This window comes from Ochotona princeps, chromosome 10 (assembly GCF_030435755.1).
Source record: "Ochotona princeps isolate mOchPri1 chromosome 10, mOchPri1.hap1, whole genome shotgun sequence".
In the NCBI taxonomy this organism is placed as follows: Eukaryota; Metazoa; Chordata; class Mammalia; order Lagomorpha; family Ochotonidae; genus Ochotona; species Ochotona princeps.
The window spans coordinates 24,794,337-24,808,411 of NC_080841.1; the positions used below are offsets into that span (position 1 = coordinate 24,794,337).

General features: G+C 38.5%; 1 protein-coding gene across 5 annotated transcripts in view; it reads right to left on the reverse strand.

Moving 5' to 3' along the window:
- Window positions 1–297: 297 nt before the first annotated feature.
- Window positions 298–14,075, reverse strand: part of ESRRG (estrogen related receptor gamma) — a 607,759-nt gene continuing 593,981 nt past the window's right edge. For all 5 annotated transcript variants that reach the window (XM_058669188.1, XM_058669186.1, XM_058669189.1 and 2 more), the window contains one exon: window positions 298–4,224. In XM_058669188.1, coding sequence (XP_058525171.1) covers window positions 3,980–4,224 — 245 coding nt within the window. In that variant the 3' untranslated portion in view covers window positions 298–3,979. The remainder of the gene's footprint in view (window positions 4,225–14,075) is intronic.

The window sequence follows — 14,075 nt, forward strand, 5'->3', positions numbered from 1 at the left end:
TGACATAGTGGCGATGATTTGGAGTAATGCAGGATGATGTGGTGATGTTTTAAGATTAAATAAGAGCTATATAAAGGCTTGTCAGAATGAATTCTAGGGTGCCAAGAGACATTTTGCATATTTAAGAGTATGCAAAGTGTCTCATGGCACATTAGAATTCATTCTGACAAGCCTTTATATAGCTCTTATTTAAGCTCCTACTTTATTTTTAGGGACCAGGTACTCACAGATACTCTCTGAATGGAAACAACAAAGGGCAGTGTTTATTGATTTGACTCGTGAGTGCAGGAAAAAGAAGCACAGTACCAAAGAGCAGTCAAAAGTGGAAGCTTGTTTAATATTGCTCTACCATCATCCTGAAAGGCATAATAATTTGAGTTACACATCTGAACTGATTGGAGTTACAGAATCATATCTCCTTTTTGCATTTAACAATATATACAATATAAAATAAATACATTTACACAAATGGACATTTGCTGGAGCACACAGTATGGTACACGTCACAAAAATATACAATTGATTGCTTTACAGATGTGAAGCCCATCTACAGCTATAGACATGGTTTTATTATTATCATTATCATTATCATTATTATTTTACTACTGGCTATAATGCAACTCCTGGATTATTATAAGCAGTTTAATTTTTTTTTGTCCTTTTACGATCTTTGCACATAAGTCTGCCTGCCATAAAGTGTTTTCCTAGGCAGGTAAACAAAGACGCTTAAATAATTAAAATACAATCACCAACACCCATTTTCTCTTCTATAAGAAAAATAGCAGTTTTAAATTTTTTATATCTTTTATGTTATCATTTAAATGCAAAATAGCGGAATAAATACAACAATCTGATCCGATTGAAACACGGGTGTTACTACAAGGAGTCACCCACAATCATATTGCTTTAAATAAGAATAAATCTAAAAGAAGCCCAATGAAAACTAAAATTATATGGCTAAAACATACACCTTATAACTTTGCAAAACTTCACATTAAGTAAATGGTCTTGCTTAAAACTTGATAAACTACCCTCCGGCGAGGTTTTAAGATGCGCACTTAACCCTAAAGCCTGTGCAGTTGTCTGAGATCTGTGTTTTCGTTTTGATTCCTATTTCTGAGACACTTGTTCTTTTGTAATGCAGCATGTCAATTCAGCTGAAAACTCAAAGTCGCATCTCATCTCCAGCTCAAGTTTGCAGCTGGCTGGTTCACAATTGTGAAGGCCAAGTACTTGAATGTGATACAGTGAAAACAACGTACGTATCGTACATAGTTCATGTGTACTACTGTGGCTGAACACTAGCAAATTAAACCCTGCACAACGTTCCGGAAAATAATCTTTTTAAACACCTACATATATAAATAATCTTATAGAATCAGCACCTTTTTTTTCCCAGGAGTTGTATTTTCTGTTGTTCTTGGTAAAGGGATGTGCCAATTTCTGAACTCCTATCACAGCTATAAATTTCAAGTTATTGACCATCTGAATGAATTGCTAATGATGATTTATCTAGAATCACACTACAGTCACTTCTCTACTGAGAAACCACAATCTACAATATAGTCCCATATAGCTAATGATAGATACACAGTATTCCTAGCACTGGGATGATGAAAGATCAACCCAAGGTATTTTGTTTAAAGCACACAATGTAGCAATAGTTTTGGAAACGAGTCCGCACCAAAAAGTTTTGCAACAACACAGAGCGAGTTAATACCAACATCTGAGAGATGATTGAGTGAAAGCCATATATACAGCATTTAAAAATTAGACTTATCTATATTCTTGAAATATTCAAAGTTTTATGTCTAAGCTATACATTGGTATTCTATAATAAACCATTAGAGAAATTATTCCGTGTTTTGAAAATATTATTATGATTTTGATGTGTATCTGTTCATAATGAATACTTGTTTGGAGTTTCAATCTCTTAATTATTATTAGGAAGAACCTTATTACTGGTAAGGAATAGATTATACTACCGTAATCTCCTGAGGAATTATACATCCAATGTTGTCTCTAATTCTACCCTGTGTCTAAAAGCACACACCACAAGAATCCGAACACCACAAGAACAAGACAACAGTCTTTGAATGCAACATAAAATTCAGGAAAAGCACAGCAAACATGAAACATTGAAAAGCTGAACTACATTTCTTTTGTTTGTTAGGATTACAATTTTAATTACATCTGTGTACATAGAATAAGACTGTTCACATAGTACAGGGAGCAGCTACTAACACTGGTCCATTGGTATAGCATTGGATGGAGGTTACTGTCTATTGGTTATTCAGCGACTATGGATTTCGGGGGCATCTAATTAAATTCTTCATTAGATTACACCTCGATAGTCTAAAACCTGACTCACTTTCATGCTGTGACAACATGGGTGGAAAAAGCACATTGGCTTAGCTCTTGGTAAAAACCACAGATTAATTTAGATAAACATTCCTAAATTCATAAACTCATATGGATCAGGTTTCAAAATTTGGTCAGGCATCTGCTGCCTTTGATAATTTAAAAAAAAAAATCTGGCATTCGCCTTATTGCCTCTTCAATGAATACTGGCTCACAGCTCCTTCTGAGACAAGGTTTGCAACTCTGCAAATGGACAGAGTCTCGCTCCTAACCACCGAGGCAGCTAGAAATCATATGGCAACTGTACCTCCCACCCGGAGAGGTGCATTCATGATAACTCTATGGATCATGTTCGATGTGCAGTGCTTACAGGCGTGACTACGCTGAGTCACTGCAGGTGTAATCTAATTCTTTATGTCAGTGAACATTTAGGGAAACTGGAGCTCATGTTAAGAAACTGATGTTTGGGACCAGACTGGCACACAACATAAATTGCATCCGTGATAATATGCACCTTCCCTTCGACTATTGCTTGAGTAAGTTAAATTCCCATATTAATAAATGGCTGAAAAGTGGTAAAGCTGGTACAAAAAAATCTCCATTTGTAAGAAGAAACGAAACATCTTTAAAAATCTTCCTTCAGGATTCATTTGTCCTTCATCATTGTTCATAATTGTTCAAAGCCAGCACAAAATTGCAGTATTCTTATTTCTCTTTAGTATTGCATGAATGAATAAAGCTTAAACTATTCCCTGAAAAAGTTACATAGTAGCTAAACTAACAAATACCTGGAAGACTTGAAAAAACAATTAAGGAATCAAATGGCTGTAACTGATCAGGATGGAAAAGCAATGATAAAGAGCAGCTGATGCAACGTGGCTTAGGTTGTCTAATCAGCGGCTGCTCCCGTGAAACCTAATACTGCACTCAGTCAATTTGTTTGCATCGCAGGATACTTCTAGGTGCATTGGTTCTCTCGCTTTGATTCCTCAGTCATTGGGAACGTTGTATTTCACGCTAAGTTCACTGGCATCCATACAATGGATCTCCATCCTTTGGCAGGGCTGGCTTCCACCACTCTTCAGTTAGAGACTTCTTCTAAAAGTTCAGCAGCAGAAGGAAGGACAGGAAAGGAGAGGGAAGGGAATGGGAGCAAAAGGGAAAAGGAGAAGGGAGGAAATTACTTTAGCCATCAGAACTACTTAAAGTTTACAAGAAAAAAAGGGAAAATGAGAAGAAGGAAGGAAAAATAGAGAGGAGGGAAGGAGGAAGGGAAGGAGAGAGGGAAGAGGAGAAAGAAGAAGGAAGGAAATGAGGGAAAGAAGAAACCATTAATGTAGGAAGCCATCAAATATGAAGGGGGGGGAAGAAGTGAGGGAGACAAAAATACAGAGGAAGGGAAACGAGAGAAAGGAGGAAGATGAGGGAGGAAGTAGAACTTGTCAGGAAGATACAGAGGAATCTGAAGGCTGCTTCACAGTCTTGCTGCTAAAATATCAGTGCAGTCTTGGTTGATTTTTGATGTTGGTATCTAATCTCTATGTTTCTTCGACATCACTCTTGGGTTTGTTTTTCCTTTTTCTGACGTGCAGGATGGGAAGGCCCAGGGAGCCTTTAGTCAGACCTTGGCTTCCAGCATTTCCAAAAAAAGTTTGTGCATGGGGACTTTGCCTTCGAGTTTGATGTTGTAGAAGTGCTGCACGGCCTTGGTGGACGTCTGCCTGAGCAGCGGCAGGGTCATCAGCATCTTGCCAGCCCGGCGTGGGTCTTCCATGTGCTGGCCAGCCTCATAATCCTGCAGGGCCTCGTGCAAGACATCCTGAAGTTTCTGCACGGCCTCTACGTCTTCTATATGCATGGAGTCTGCACAACGAAGCAAAAAACCCAAGAGACCATATTAGTAGCCATCAACGGATGTAGATTACAGTTACAAAAATTAAGCATCGCTCTTGACCTATTCCAAGCTTAAAAGCTCAGGATCTCCCCAATTCCAAATCACCCTACAGGGAATTTCAAATATTAGTTCAGGATGTGAGAATAACTTATTATAATTGAAAACTTGAAGATTGTTTTTTCCTCTCACACTGGGCAACAAAAAGCTTTCTTTTAACAGATAATAATCTTGGATATTTTATTCTTTAACTCACTCACTCATTTATTCATTCCCTCAATAAACAATGGTGGAAGACCGTCTATTCAAAGCATTATTCTAAGAGCTGTGTGAGGTGAATTTGTTCAAACTTCTGAACTTGGGGAAAGCATTTGGCACAGCGGCTGATGTACCAGCTGAGATTCTTACGTCCCATATTGCAGCGCCCATGTTTCTGCCCGCACAGCTTCCTACGATCGCTACCCCCTGGATGGTAGTAGATGATGGATGAGTGCTGGTGTCCCAGTCACTGCCTTGGGAGACCTGGGTCAGGTTCGGGGCTCCTGGCTCAGCCTGGCCCACTAACGCTGTTGTGAGCACCTGCGGGGGTGAGTGAGCAGATGGAAAACCTACACCGCTCTTTCAAACAAAGACAAGTTAAACAGAAGTACAGAGAACGGTGGCGTTGCAGGGTGAACCATCACTTGGATGCTCGTATCCCATCTCAGAGTTCCTAGAATCCCATTTCCTGCTGCTGCTGATTTGGCTCTCGCTAAATATTCACTCTGGGAGGCAGCAAATAATGGGTCAAGTGTCTGATTCCCTGAACCTACATGGAAGACAGATTCAACCTGATCCAGCCCAGCTCTGGCTTGCTGAACATTTGGGAGTGACTCAGCAGGTAGAAAGATCTCTCCCCCACTTCTTCCTGGCTGCTATGTCTTTTGAATGAGTAAACATTAATAAAAACTTTAAAATTAAGTTTTAAACCATAAGTAAATTAAATTTGAACCTTGCTTGACATTTTTCTCAAAGGAAAAAAAATATTGGTGACTAAAAGCTTAAGCAGTCCACATCAACATGTTGAATCCAACATCAAATGAAAAGCAAAATGGATTGATTATGTCTTTAGGATGTTTTTAGGATTTTTAATCTTAAAAGTCTTACACAACATTCATTAAAGCTTGGCTGCATGGTCAACTTCCCTGCTAAAAAGCAAATGGTCTCTCAAGATTATTCAGCACTGAAACATATTTCACGTTCGTGAAGGTGAACTTTGCCCTGCCACAGGGATTTTGCAAAATTAATCCAGTCAAGTGAAGAAAGGGTTAACAAGGTTACCACAATTATTCTTGTGAGAAATGCGAGATGTGCAGAAAAAATAAAAGTTACAGCTCTAGCTCTAAAACAGACACTTAATTATATACAAGTTTGAATCATTTAGCACGTTTTATTGATTCTGATGACAGTTTATCTGTTAATTACACATAATGGAGTCTTTGGGGGATTCTTCATGTTTAATAATTCTAGCTCTCCGTGAATGCTGAGCGCTAAGATATATGTAGTTAGCCTAATCTTTTATACAATTCAAATATACATCACATGAACAAAAAGAGATGAACACAGTTTAAAATCTATTGGCTAAACATGCAAAAGCAATGACAAAGCAGCTGAAAGACCGATGGATTTAACTACTAACATGTTTTTTAAAACTTCACATTTTGTTTGTGTTTTTTTGCCTTTATCATTTGGGATATTTCACCACATCATCGGTGAAAAATCACTACAGATGTTCACATTTCTTCAAAATCATTTTGAATAAACTGGAATTGAGCTGCCTGCAAGTAGTTACTGTTCAAGATTTAATTCCTGTGTATAAGAAACCAAACATTTTCAAGGCTGAACCATTGATCCCAGTGCCCTGGAGTAAACTGAAGGCATCCCCAGGATACACCGGCCTGGCCTGTGGACAGCTCCTGCTCCTGCTTCCCTCCAGCCCGGCTCCCTTCCACACCAGCAGCTTGCCTACTTTCATATTCACACACGCCGTCTGCTGCCGTGTGCACGCATCGACAAGCAGCTGTGGAAATTACAACATGCTCTGATAATACCTTTTTATTTATTTTAAATGTCACTACACACTCACAAGATTAATTTATATATGTATTATGTATTTACATAAGTTTCATATGTGTGTTTTCTTTATATTAAATATATTTATACAACTATATATCATATATATGTGCGTAACATATACATACACATACATATACATATTCAGCTGTGACCAGTTTAATTCTCTCCTTCTCTCTCTCATATGTGGAAACTTCATCTGTATTTCCCACAGGACTCGTAACTAGCTGAGCCATAACCTGTTATCTGCAAGGGTTCACGGTAGCAGGAAGCTGGACTCGAGAGCCAATGCTTCAACCTGCATACCTCAAAACAGAATGTGGGCGTCCCAAGTAGCCACATCTTAACCTAATACCCACCCCTCTTCTTCTCTAATTTTGTGCTTAAATGCTGCCTGCCTCCCAGAAAACTGGGAGGAGAGGAGACACACGAGTTGGGAGCCCAGATCCACCAAAGGTTGCAGTGATGATCCTGTGCACAGGAAACGGAGACGGACTGGTCTTAACCAACCTACCTGGGACTGTTAGCTTTCTATATTAACATAGGGGAATAGATGGATGGGGAAAAATGGTAATTCTTTAGAGACAAAATGAAATTAAAACAATTATTTTCTAGCTACACTCCAAAACAAGCAAAAAATTGAAAAACCTCACTTTATCATTGGTAAACACTTATTTTAGGTGAACATGGCCTCATGTCATTCCCCAGGACCCTGTACGCCAAGTGGCTAAGTTTCATTGGATCCAGTTATGCTGCTGGAAAGTTCAACACTGCCCATGGCAGTTCCTGAAAACACAGAGCTGACACTGTCCTTGGAGCCTGCATCCTCATCACAAACGTCCCTCCCATGCTCCTAACGAGGACGTTGCTCATTGCAAACAGAATACGGGTTCTTTCCGTTGGCTGGGATTATTTACTGGGAGTGTCTTCTTCATACTTCTCCAAATGTGTCTTCAAGCTCCATCCTTTGGTTTTCATTCTAACCACCAGAGCAATGCAGAATAAATGTCCTTTCTCCTGCATGGCATACCTTTAAATGTTGGCAGTCACAGTGAGCCCAGGCCTCACCCGAAGCCTTGCCTTTCCCACTGCTGTGCCAGGCAGGAGATCTATCACAGGGTGTCTCAGGAAATGAGGCGGGAACACAGAGCAGAGAGATAGGCTCACAAACAGCAATTAAGACTTCAAACTATTCTTTAAAGGCTGTGATTTAGCTTGAGAGATCTAAAAATGATTTAATCAAATTACTGTGATAATTTAACTTCCCATTTGCAGAAAAAGATTCTAACTCAATTCAGCTTTAACCATTCTAGGATCTGCTAATGCTTTAAATGCAAACTCACTAAATCTGAACTATTTAATTAGACCGCGATTCAGCTGCCAAACTACTGAAGAAAATATTAATCTCCATTAGGGATCCTAGTTCAAGTTCTGGCTCTTTGGCTTTAATTTCTGTTCTGTTCTATTGGCTAAATTCAGATATTGATGCCAAGCTCACCAGAACTGGCAGTGGCATTAGTTTATGTAATTATTTAGTTTTGGGTATTCGTGATAGTATCCTTTGAACTATAAGTGAAAGGAAACAATCCCTGTATCTGTGCGAATGAAAGCACCCAAACTTTATCATAGAGACCATCTGTGTATGAGCTAACTGTATAGGGACATGCTATAGAGTACAAACACTGAGAGAGCTTCCAAAAGCTTTCTAAATCTTGGTCCGATCCCAGACCTATTAATTCCAAATCTATTGTATTTATTCAAAAGACAAAATGGTAGCCAAAGAACACACACACACACACACACACAAACAGCAACTAAATGACAAAACTCACGGACATTTACAGCAAAATAGAAGCCGAAGCATCACCAAGAAACACATCAGTTCCCGCACAGCACACACTCACAGTAGGTTGATCCTTGTCTGTGTTCCCATACCTCCAACACGCAGCCTGGAAAGAACGGGTAACCTAGCAGAGACCAGCAGCACCCTGCAGCATCTGGGCTGTAGTGAGGTCTGAGGCCCTGGCCAGGGAATGTGCCAAAACAGTAGGAAACACGTAGTCATTCCAGAGAGGAAGGATATTCCATAACTGCTAGATCTTTCATGAAGCTTCCAGACCAGAGGCCAATGCCAAGATGTTCTCACACTCCAAATATGGGACAACATGAGCTTAATGACACATTATAATTGTCACTGATTGAAATCCACTAAATGTACTCACATCTTTAAATACATGTGTCATAATGACCTCTGCTACAATGACATTTAGTGACCTAATAATTGAAGTGACATTAAATGATTTATTCTAAAATCTAGTACATAAAGAGAAAGAATCAAGCATTCATAGGACTTTCCTTACATAAAATCTGTCACTGGTAACCAACTAACAGGTAAGAAAAAGTGTTACTCTAGAAATAACCCAAGTACCAAAAGAAAAGAGGCAAAATACAAGTCACTATTTTGGAACCCACAGCAATCAATGAATTTAAAGAATGAACATCACCAACTGCCACCGTCACAAAAGAGAGACAACTACATAAGATTTGCCATCCACTGAACAATAACTCACTGACACACTCTATGAGCGTAAACCCTGAGTCTGAGTAAATCTTTGGACCTAAGGCCACTTAGCATAAAATCAGAGGACAAAGAAATATGGCAAACTGCGCAGAGTACACAAGCTTCAAACCCTCAGAGGCTGAGAAAGTCTGCAAGACAAATGCTCTGTTTTCTTCTACAGATATAAAGCAACAAACATGCTGAAGGAAATTTGACATTAAAGCAAATTTTACAATCTACTATGAGATTGTTCTTATAAGCGCACAAGACACAATTATAGTAAAAAGAATATGCATTTAGTAATGAAACTTTAATGAAACATGGGATAGTGTAATGACTCTGAAAGTCAGGATAGGGAGTGAGAAGGGAGAGGATTGAGTCAAGCCAGGCAGAAGGGTTTCTGGGTATCTTCCAAAACTTTGCCTCCTTCGTTTGCCTCTATCTTGATTATGATAGGCTGAAAATGATCCCAGAAATGTGTAAATCTTAAATGCTGGCATCTGTGATTATTACTTTATACAGCAAACTGCATTGTGATATTATTTTCTATAGCAACCCCATTGTGTTGCTCTCATTATTTTAAGAGTCTTAATACAGGGGATCAGTTTAAATTGTCCAGGTGTGGCCCCCATAAAAGCACAGGTGTCCCAGGGAAGCAAAAGAAGAGGGAGGCTGAGACCAGAGGATCCACTGCTGGCTGCAAAGAGGAAGGAGGTTGCCCAGGAATGCAGGAAGTGAAGCTTTAGAAGCTGGAATGGCTGGGCAAGTGATTGTCCAGAGGGAGGAAAGCCACGCCTACACGTGTCTTAGTATGAACCTGCTTCCGGACTTGGGACTCCACAGCTACAGAAGAATAAACGTGTGCAGAAAATCAGTGTTCTCATCGATCCAGGTTTCATGTTCTTTAAGCCTGTGTTCTTTCCCATTGTAATGTCAAGAGAGGTAAGGAGGGAGTAACAAACTTTCCGTGCAACCATCCCCTGGAAGATATGAATACAGCAGAGTGCCTCTACAGGCTTAAAAACCTATAGCAGAAACACCCAGGACATGCAATAGGTCTTCTCCAGTCCAAAGGTGTTAGAATTTTAATACTATAAACTGCATTTCCAACTCTGCTATGCTAGCCATACTAGAGCCGAGCATCCGATTCCAGAACTTCCCATGAAGACATTCACTTCCCCAGGAGGCCTTCTGCATTAACAGCAGCCACAGATGACTCTCACTGTATTTCTTTAAATTTTAGATCACAGAAAACATCCACCATCAGTGGTTCCTGAAGGCATCGCAGACCAGTTCCACAATGCTCCTACCTTTCTCACAGTAACCTTGCCCCATTAGGTTCTGTGCATATTCCTGCAATTATTCAAGGCCTTCTCACTCCCTCTGCATCTTACAGCAGCTTTTTAATTGTATGCCCAGTTCAGTGGTCTGTATCTTCAACTTCTACAACATTACAGAATATCTGTACCATCAGAATGACCTTCTGTACAATTGTTCATTACCCTACGACCTGTAAATGAGAGTGATGCTGGGTTATAGTTACTCCTGGCAAGCAAAACAAATGCGGAGTATTTTATGTTCTTATTATACAGGTTGCAAGCAGAGGGATATTTGTGGCAAATATTTCCCATATTCCACCAAATACAGTGATTACTGAGTGTGATAATGAACATTTAAGGGACATCTCCTATTTTTTTTTTACCTAAAAATGGGCAATATCATGATATGCCTATAATATGCATGAGTTGTTTAAAAAATCTATTTGCCTACTTGAAAGGCTAGATTAGAATGAGAGAGAAGAGCTGAGGAGAAAGACAGAGATTTTTCAGATGCTGATTCATCCAAATAAATAAATCTTAAAAATCTAAACATATCATCTTTTATAGCATTAAAAATAAAACAGTGATGGCAGATACGTAAAAAAACAAAGAAAAAACATACCAGGAGTTGAGAAGTCATCATGTGACTTCTGATTTACCTGATATTAATGATGAGGTGGTCTGGGTGAGAACTATGAGCAAAGGTCTATCTGCTACAAGAGACCTGTATATATCCATTTCTCAGTAAACATTTTGAAAAACTGGTAAACATTTCACCTCCAATTCTATTTTCATCTTTCTGGGCAGTTTTACACTAAAATCATTTCTTATATCTATGGGTGATAATAATCACAAACTCAGCCAAACTTGGATTGAAAATAATTTTCAAAAAATAGAAATCATCAAAACATTGCATTCTACTAAATATGTGCATACTTTCAACCTGTCATCATTCTTTAACAAAACAGCACAATTATTTATAGAGTAATTGCATTATATGAAGTATTTGCGATGACCTAGACTTGAATTAAAATATAGAGCAGTAGTACAGATTAAATGGAAAACCTTTGGCATTTTATATATGAGACGTGGGTACCCACACATTGTATCCTTTGGGAGTATTCTCTGTAAATCCTCGGGGATATAAGCGTACTGCACCTCCATGAAGATGGCAGATAAACAGGGTGAGCACAGAATTCTAAGCGAAATTAAACATACTAATGTAAATTATGGCTGTGAAATTGCAATGGCTAATGTCTTCTGCATAAGCTTTTTCAAAGCACAGCACAGAAATATCTGGGAAACAGAAACAGCTCATTGACACCAGGAAAAGGAGAGCCCAGCCCTCTCCCCTAGTCCTTGCCCCTCTCTGCCTCTTTATCAGCTGGCTTCAGGCACCTGAAAAATAGTATTGGACATGTTGTCCACACAGGCATGTTGAGGGAATCAAATAAGATTTCCCAGCAGAGGCTTAAAAAAAACCCACAGAAAGATTTTGAAAAGAAGATAATCTCTTCACCAGAAGCTAACACTCTCCAGAATATCAAATAAGTAAATTTTGTTATAATTTTAGCAAAAATTTGCTGATAGCCCAGCAGATACTGAAGACTGAAGAAGGCTTTCTACTTGTTGTTTAGATCCATGGATATATCCATATTTCTGTTACAAACTCAGTTCCCATCTCTCTCTATCCATATCCATATATATATATATATATATATATATATATAAAGTATTTAAATGTATACATTCAACACATATTTAAATATGTTTATATATTGAATATATTTATATTTACATTATATATACTATACTACTTAGGGATATAACACTATTTAATTTGCATGGCTTCCAATGACAAGAGAGGTACCCAGTTAAATTATATGTTCTCAAAGAAGATAACATCTAGAATTTGTGGAATAGAAAATATTTATTTTTAAAAATAAAATGTCTGTATGTGAGGTGGGCATTGTAAAGCAATGGGTTAAACCAATGCCTGGGACACCTGCTTCCCACATCAGAGCGCCAGTCTCAGCCCCACTGCCACCAATCCAGCTTCCTGCTGATTCATCCAGGACCTCTGGAGACCTGGATGGAATTTAGGGTCCTGACTACAGTTTGTCGTGTCTTGTCTCATCTCCTCTCCTGCCCCCTCCTCCCTCCCTCCCTCTCTCTCTTTCTGCTTTTAAGCAGAAGAAAATAAACATTTTGAAAAGGTTCTACCCAAAGGAGTGTTAAGCAAAGGCTAAGAAATACAGTGCCAAAATTATACAAGGGTATGAATGGACTAATATGGCTGCCCTTCTAGATTCCTTAAAGCAAATATGATGTTTCTTTTCCTTGAAACTGTGGTTCTGCACACACATTTGTCATACGGTGGTCATAATGGTTTAAGTTTTTACACTGATGTCCAAAATTTCCACCGGTACCTTTATATCAGTAGATATACAGATATATCAATAGGTTCCAGAAAAACAGTGCAGACATGAAAAAGGAACGTGACATGTTTACCACTGTATGGATAAGGTTTACGGAGCTTTGGGTTGGGTATGGGGCAAGGGTGAATATTTGGCATACAAGTGACACCTACAAAGCTTGAATATTTTGTGACTGGAGAAAAGCAGAATGATCAGACTGAATCATTCTTAATTTTCAAATTCTTTTAGGCTTCCAGTACATAAAAAACGACTATATCACCTTGGGGACACTGCTAATAGTTTCAAATGAATTCTTAAAAAAGAATCAGTGGAACCAATCAAGAGAACAGAATCCCATAATATCACATTACCTAAAATGTTTATATTTCACTATATTTTCTGATATAGTGATTCTCAAAATAGAATGCTACTGATCATTCTAACCTCTTAAGGTAAACATGAAAAAACTGGGCCATAATAATTTAAAATATCAAAATTATGATACAGATTTTTTAAAAAAATCAAAATCACAGATTTATCAGGACAGAATAACTGTTCAATTCTGCTACTCAAAAATAAGGGGACATGAAGTTTAAGTAAGCCTAAGTTTATTATCAGTTAGGGTTTTGAAATGTTTTCATATGATAACTGCAGTATTATTTCATGACATTTTGTTATTTTGGCCATATACCTGTAGATACACAATATATTTGTAATCATGATTTCTCATTATAACTAATCTTAAATTAACTTATGACCAAAATAAAGCTATAAAAATATGACAGCCATTATCAAAATACAATCATCTGCTCCCCAGGCATAAGCAAGCAATTACAATTATTTGATAAAGACGGATGTTTAGTGTAAGGATGAAACTTATGGGCCTGCCTGGTGGCTTTGGTGTCCCATGTAGCCACCGAAGCTAGTCATAGCTGCTCCATTTACAATCCAGCTGCCTGCTAATAACCTGGGAAAACAGCAAAGGATGTCTCAAGTCCTTGGACACCTGCACCTACATGGGTGACTTGGAAGAAGCTCCTGGCTCCAAGCTTCAGATTGGCTCAGCCCTGGCCATTGCTGCCATTCAAGGAGTGAACCAGCACATGAAAGCTATCTCTCTCTCTCTCTTTCTCTCTGTCTCTTCCCCAGTCTGTAACTCTTTCAACTAAAACAAATAAATGTTTGTAAAGGTAAGTGAAATTTAGATAAATGGGAAAATGCTGGCCAACATCTGCCACCACAGAGGGAGGGTAACCTAAGCACCGACATAAACAGCACTACTGGAGTCTTTTGGCACAAAAAGTGACACATATTACTTTAAACTCCTAAATACTAAAAGAGAATTAGAACTTTTACAGATATTTGCCAGAAGCATTACAATATTTTTATATCAATGTTTTTAAGAAAAGCTTATG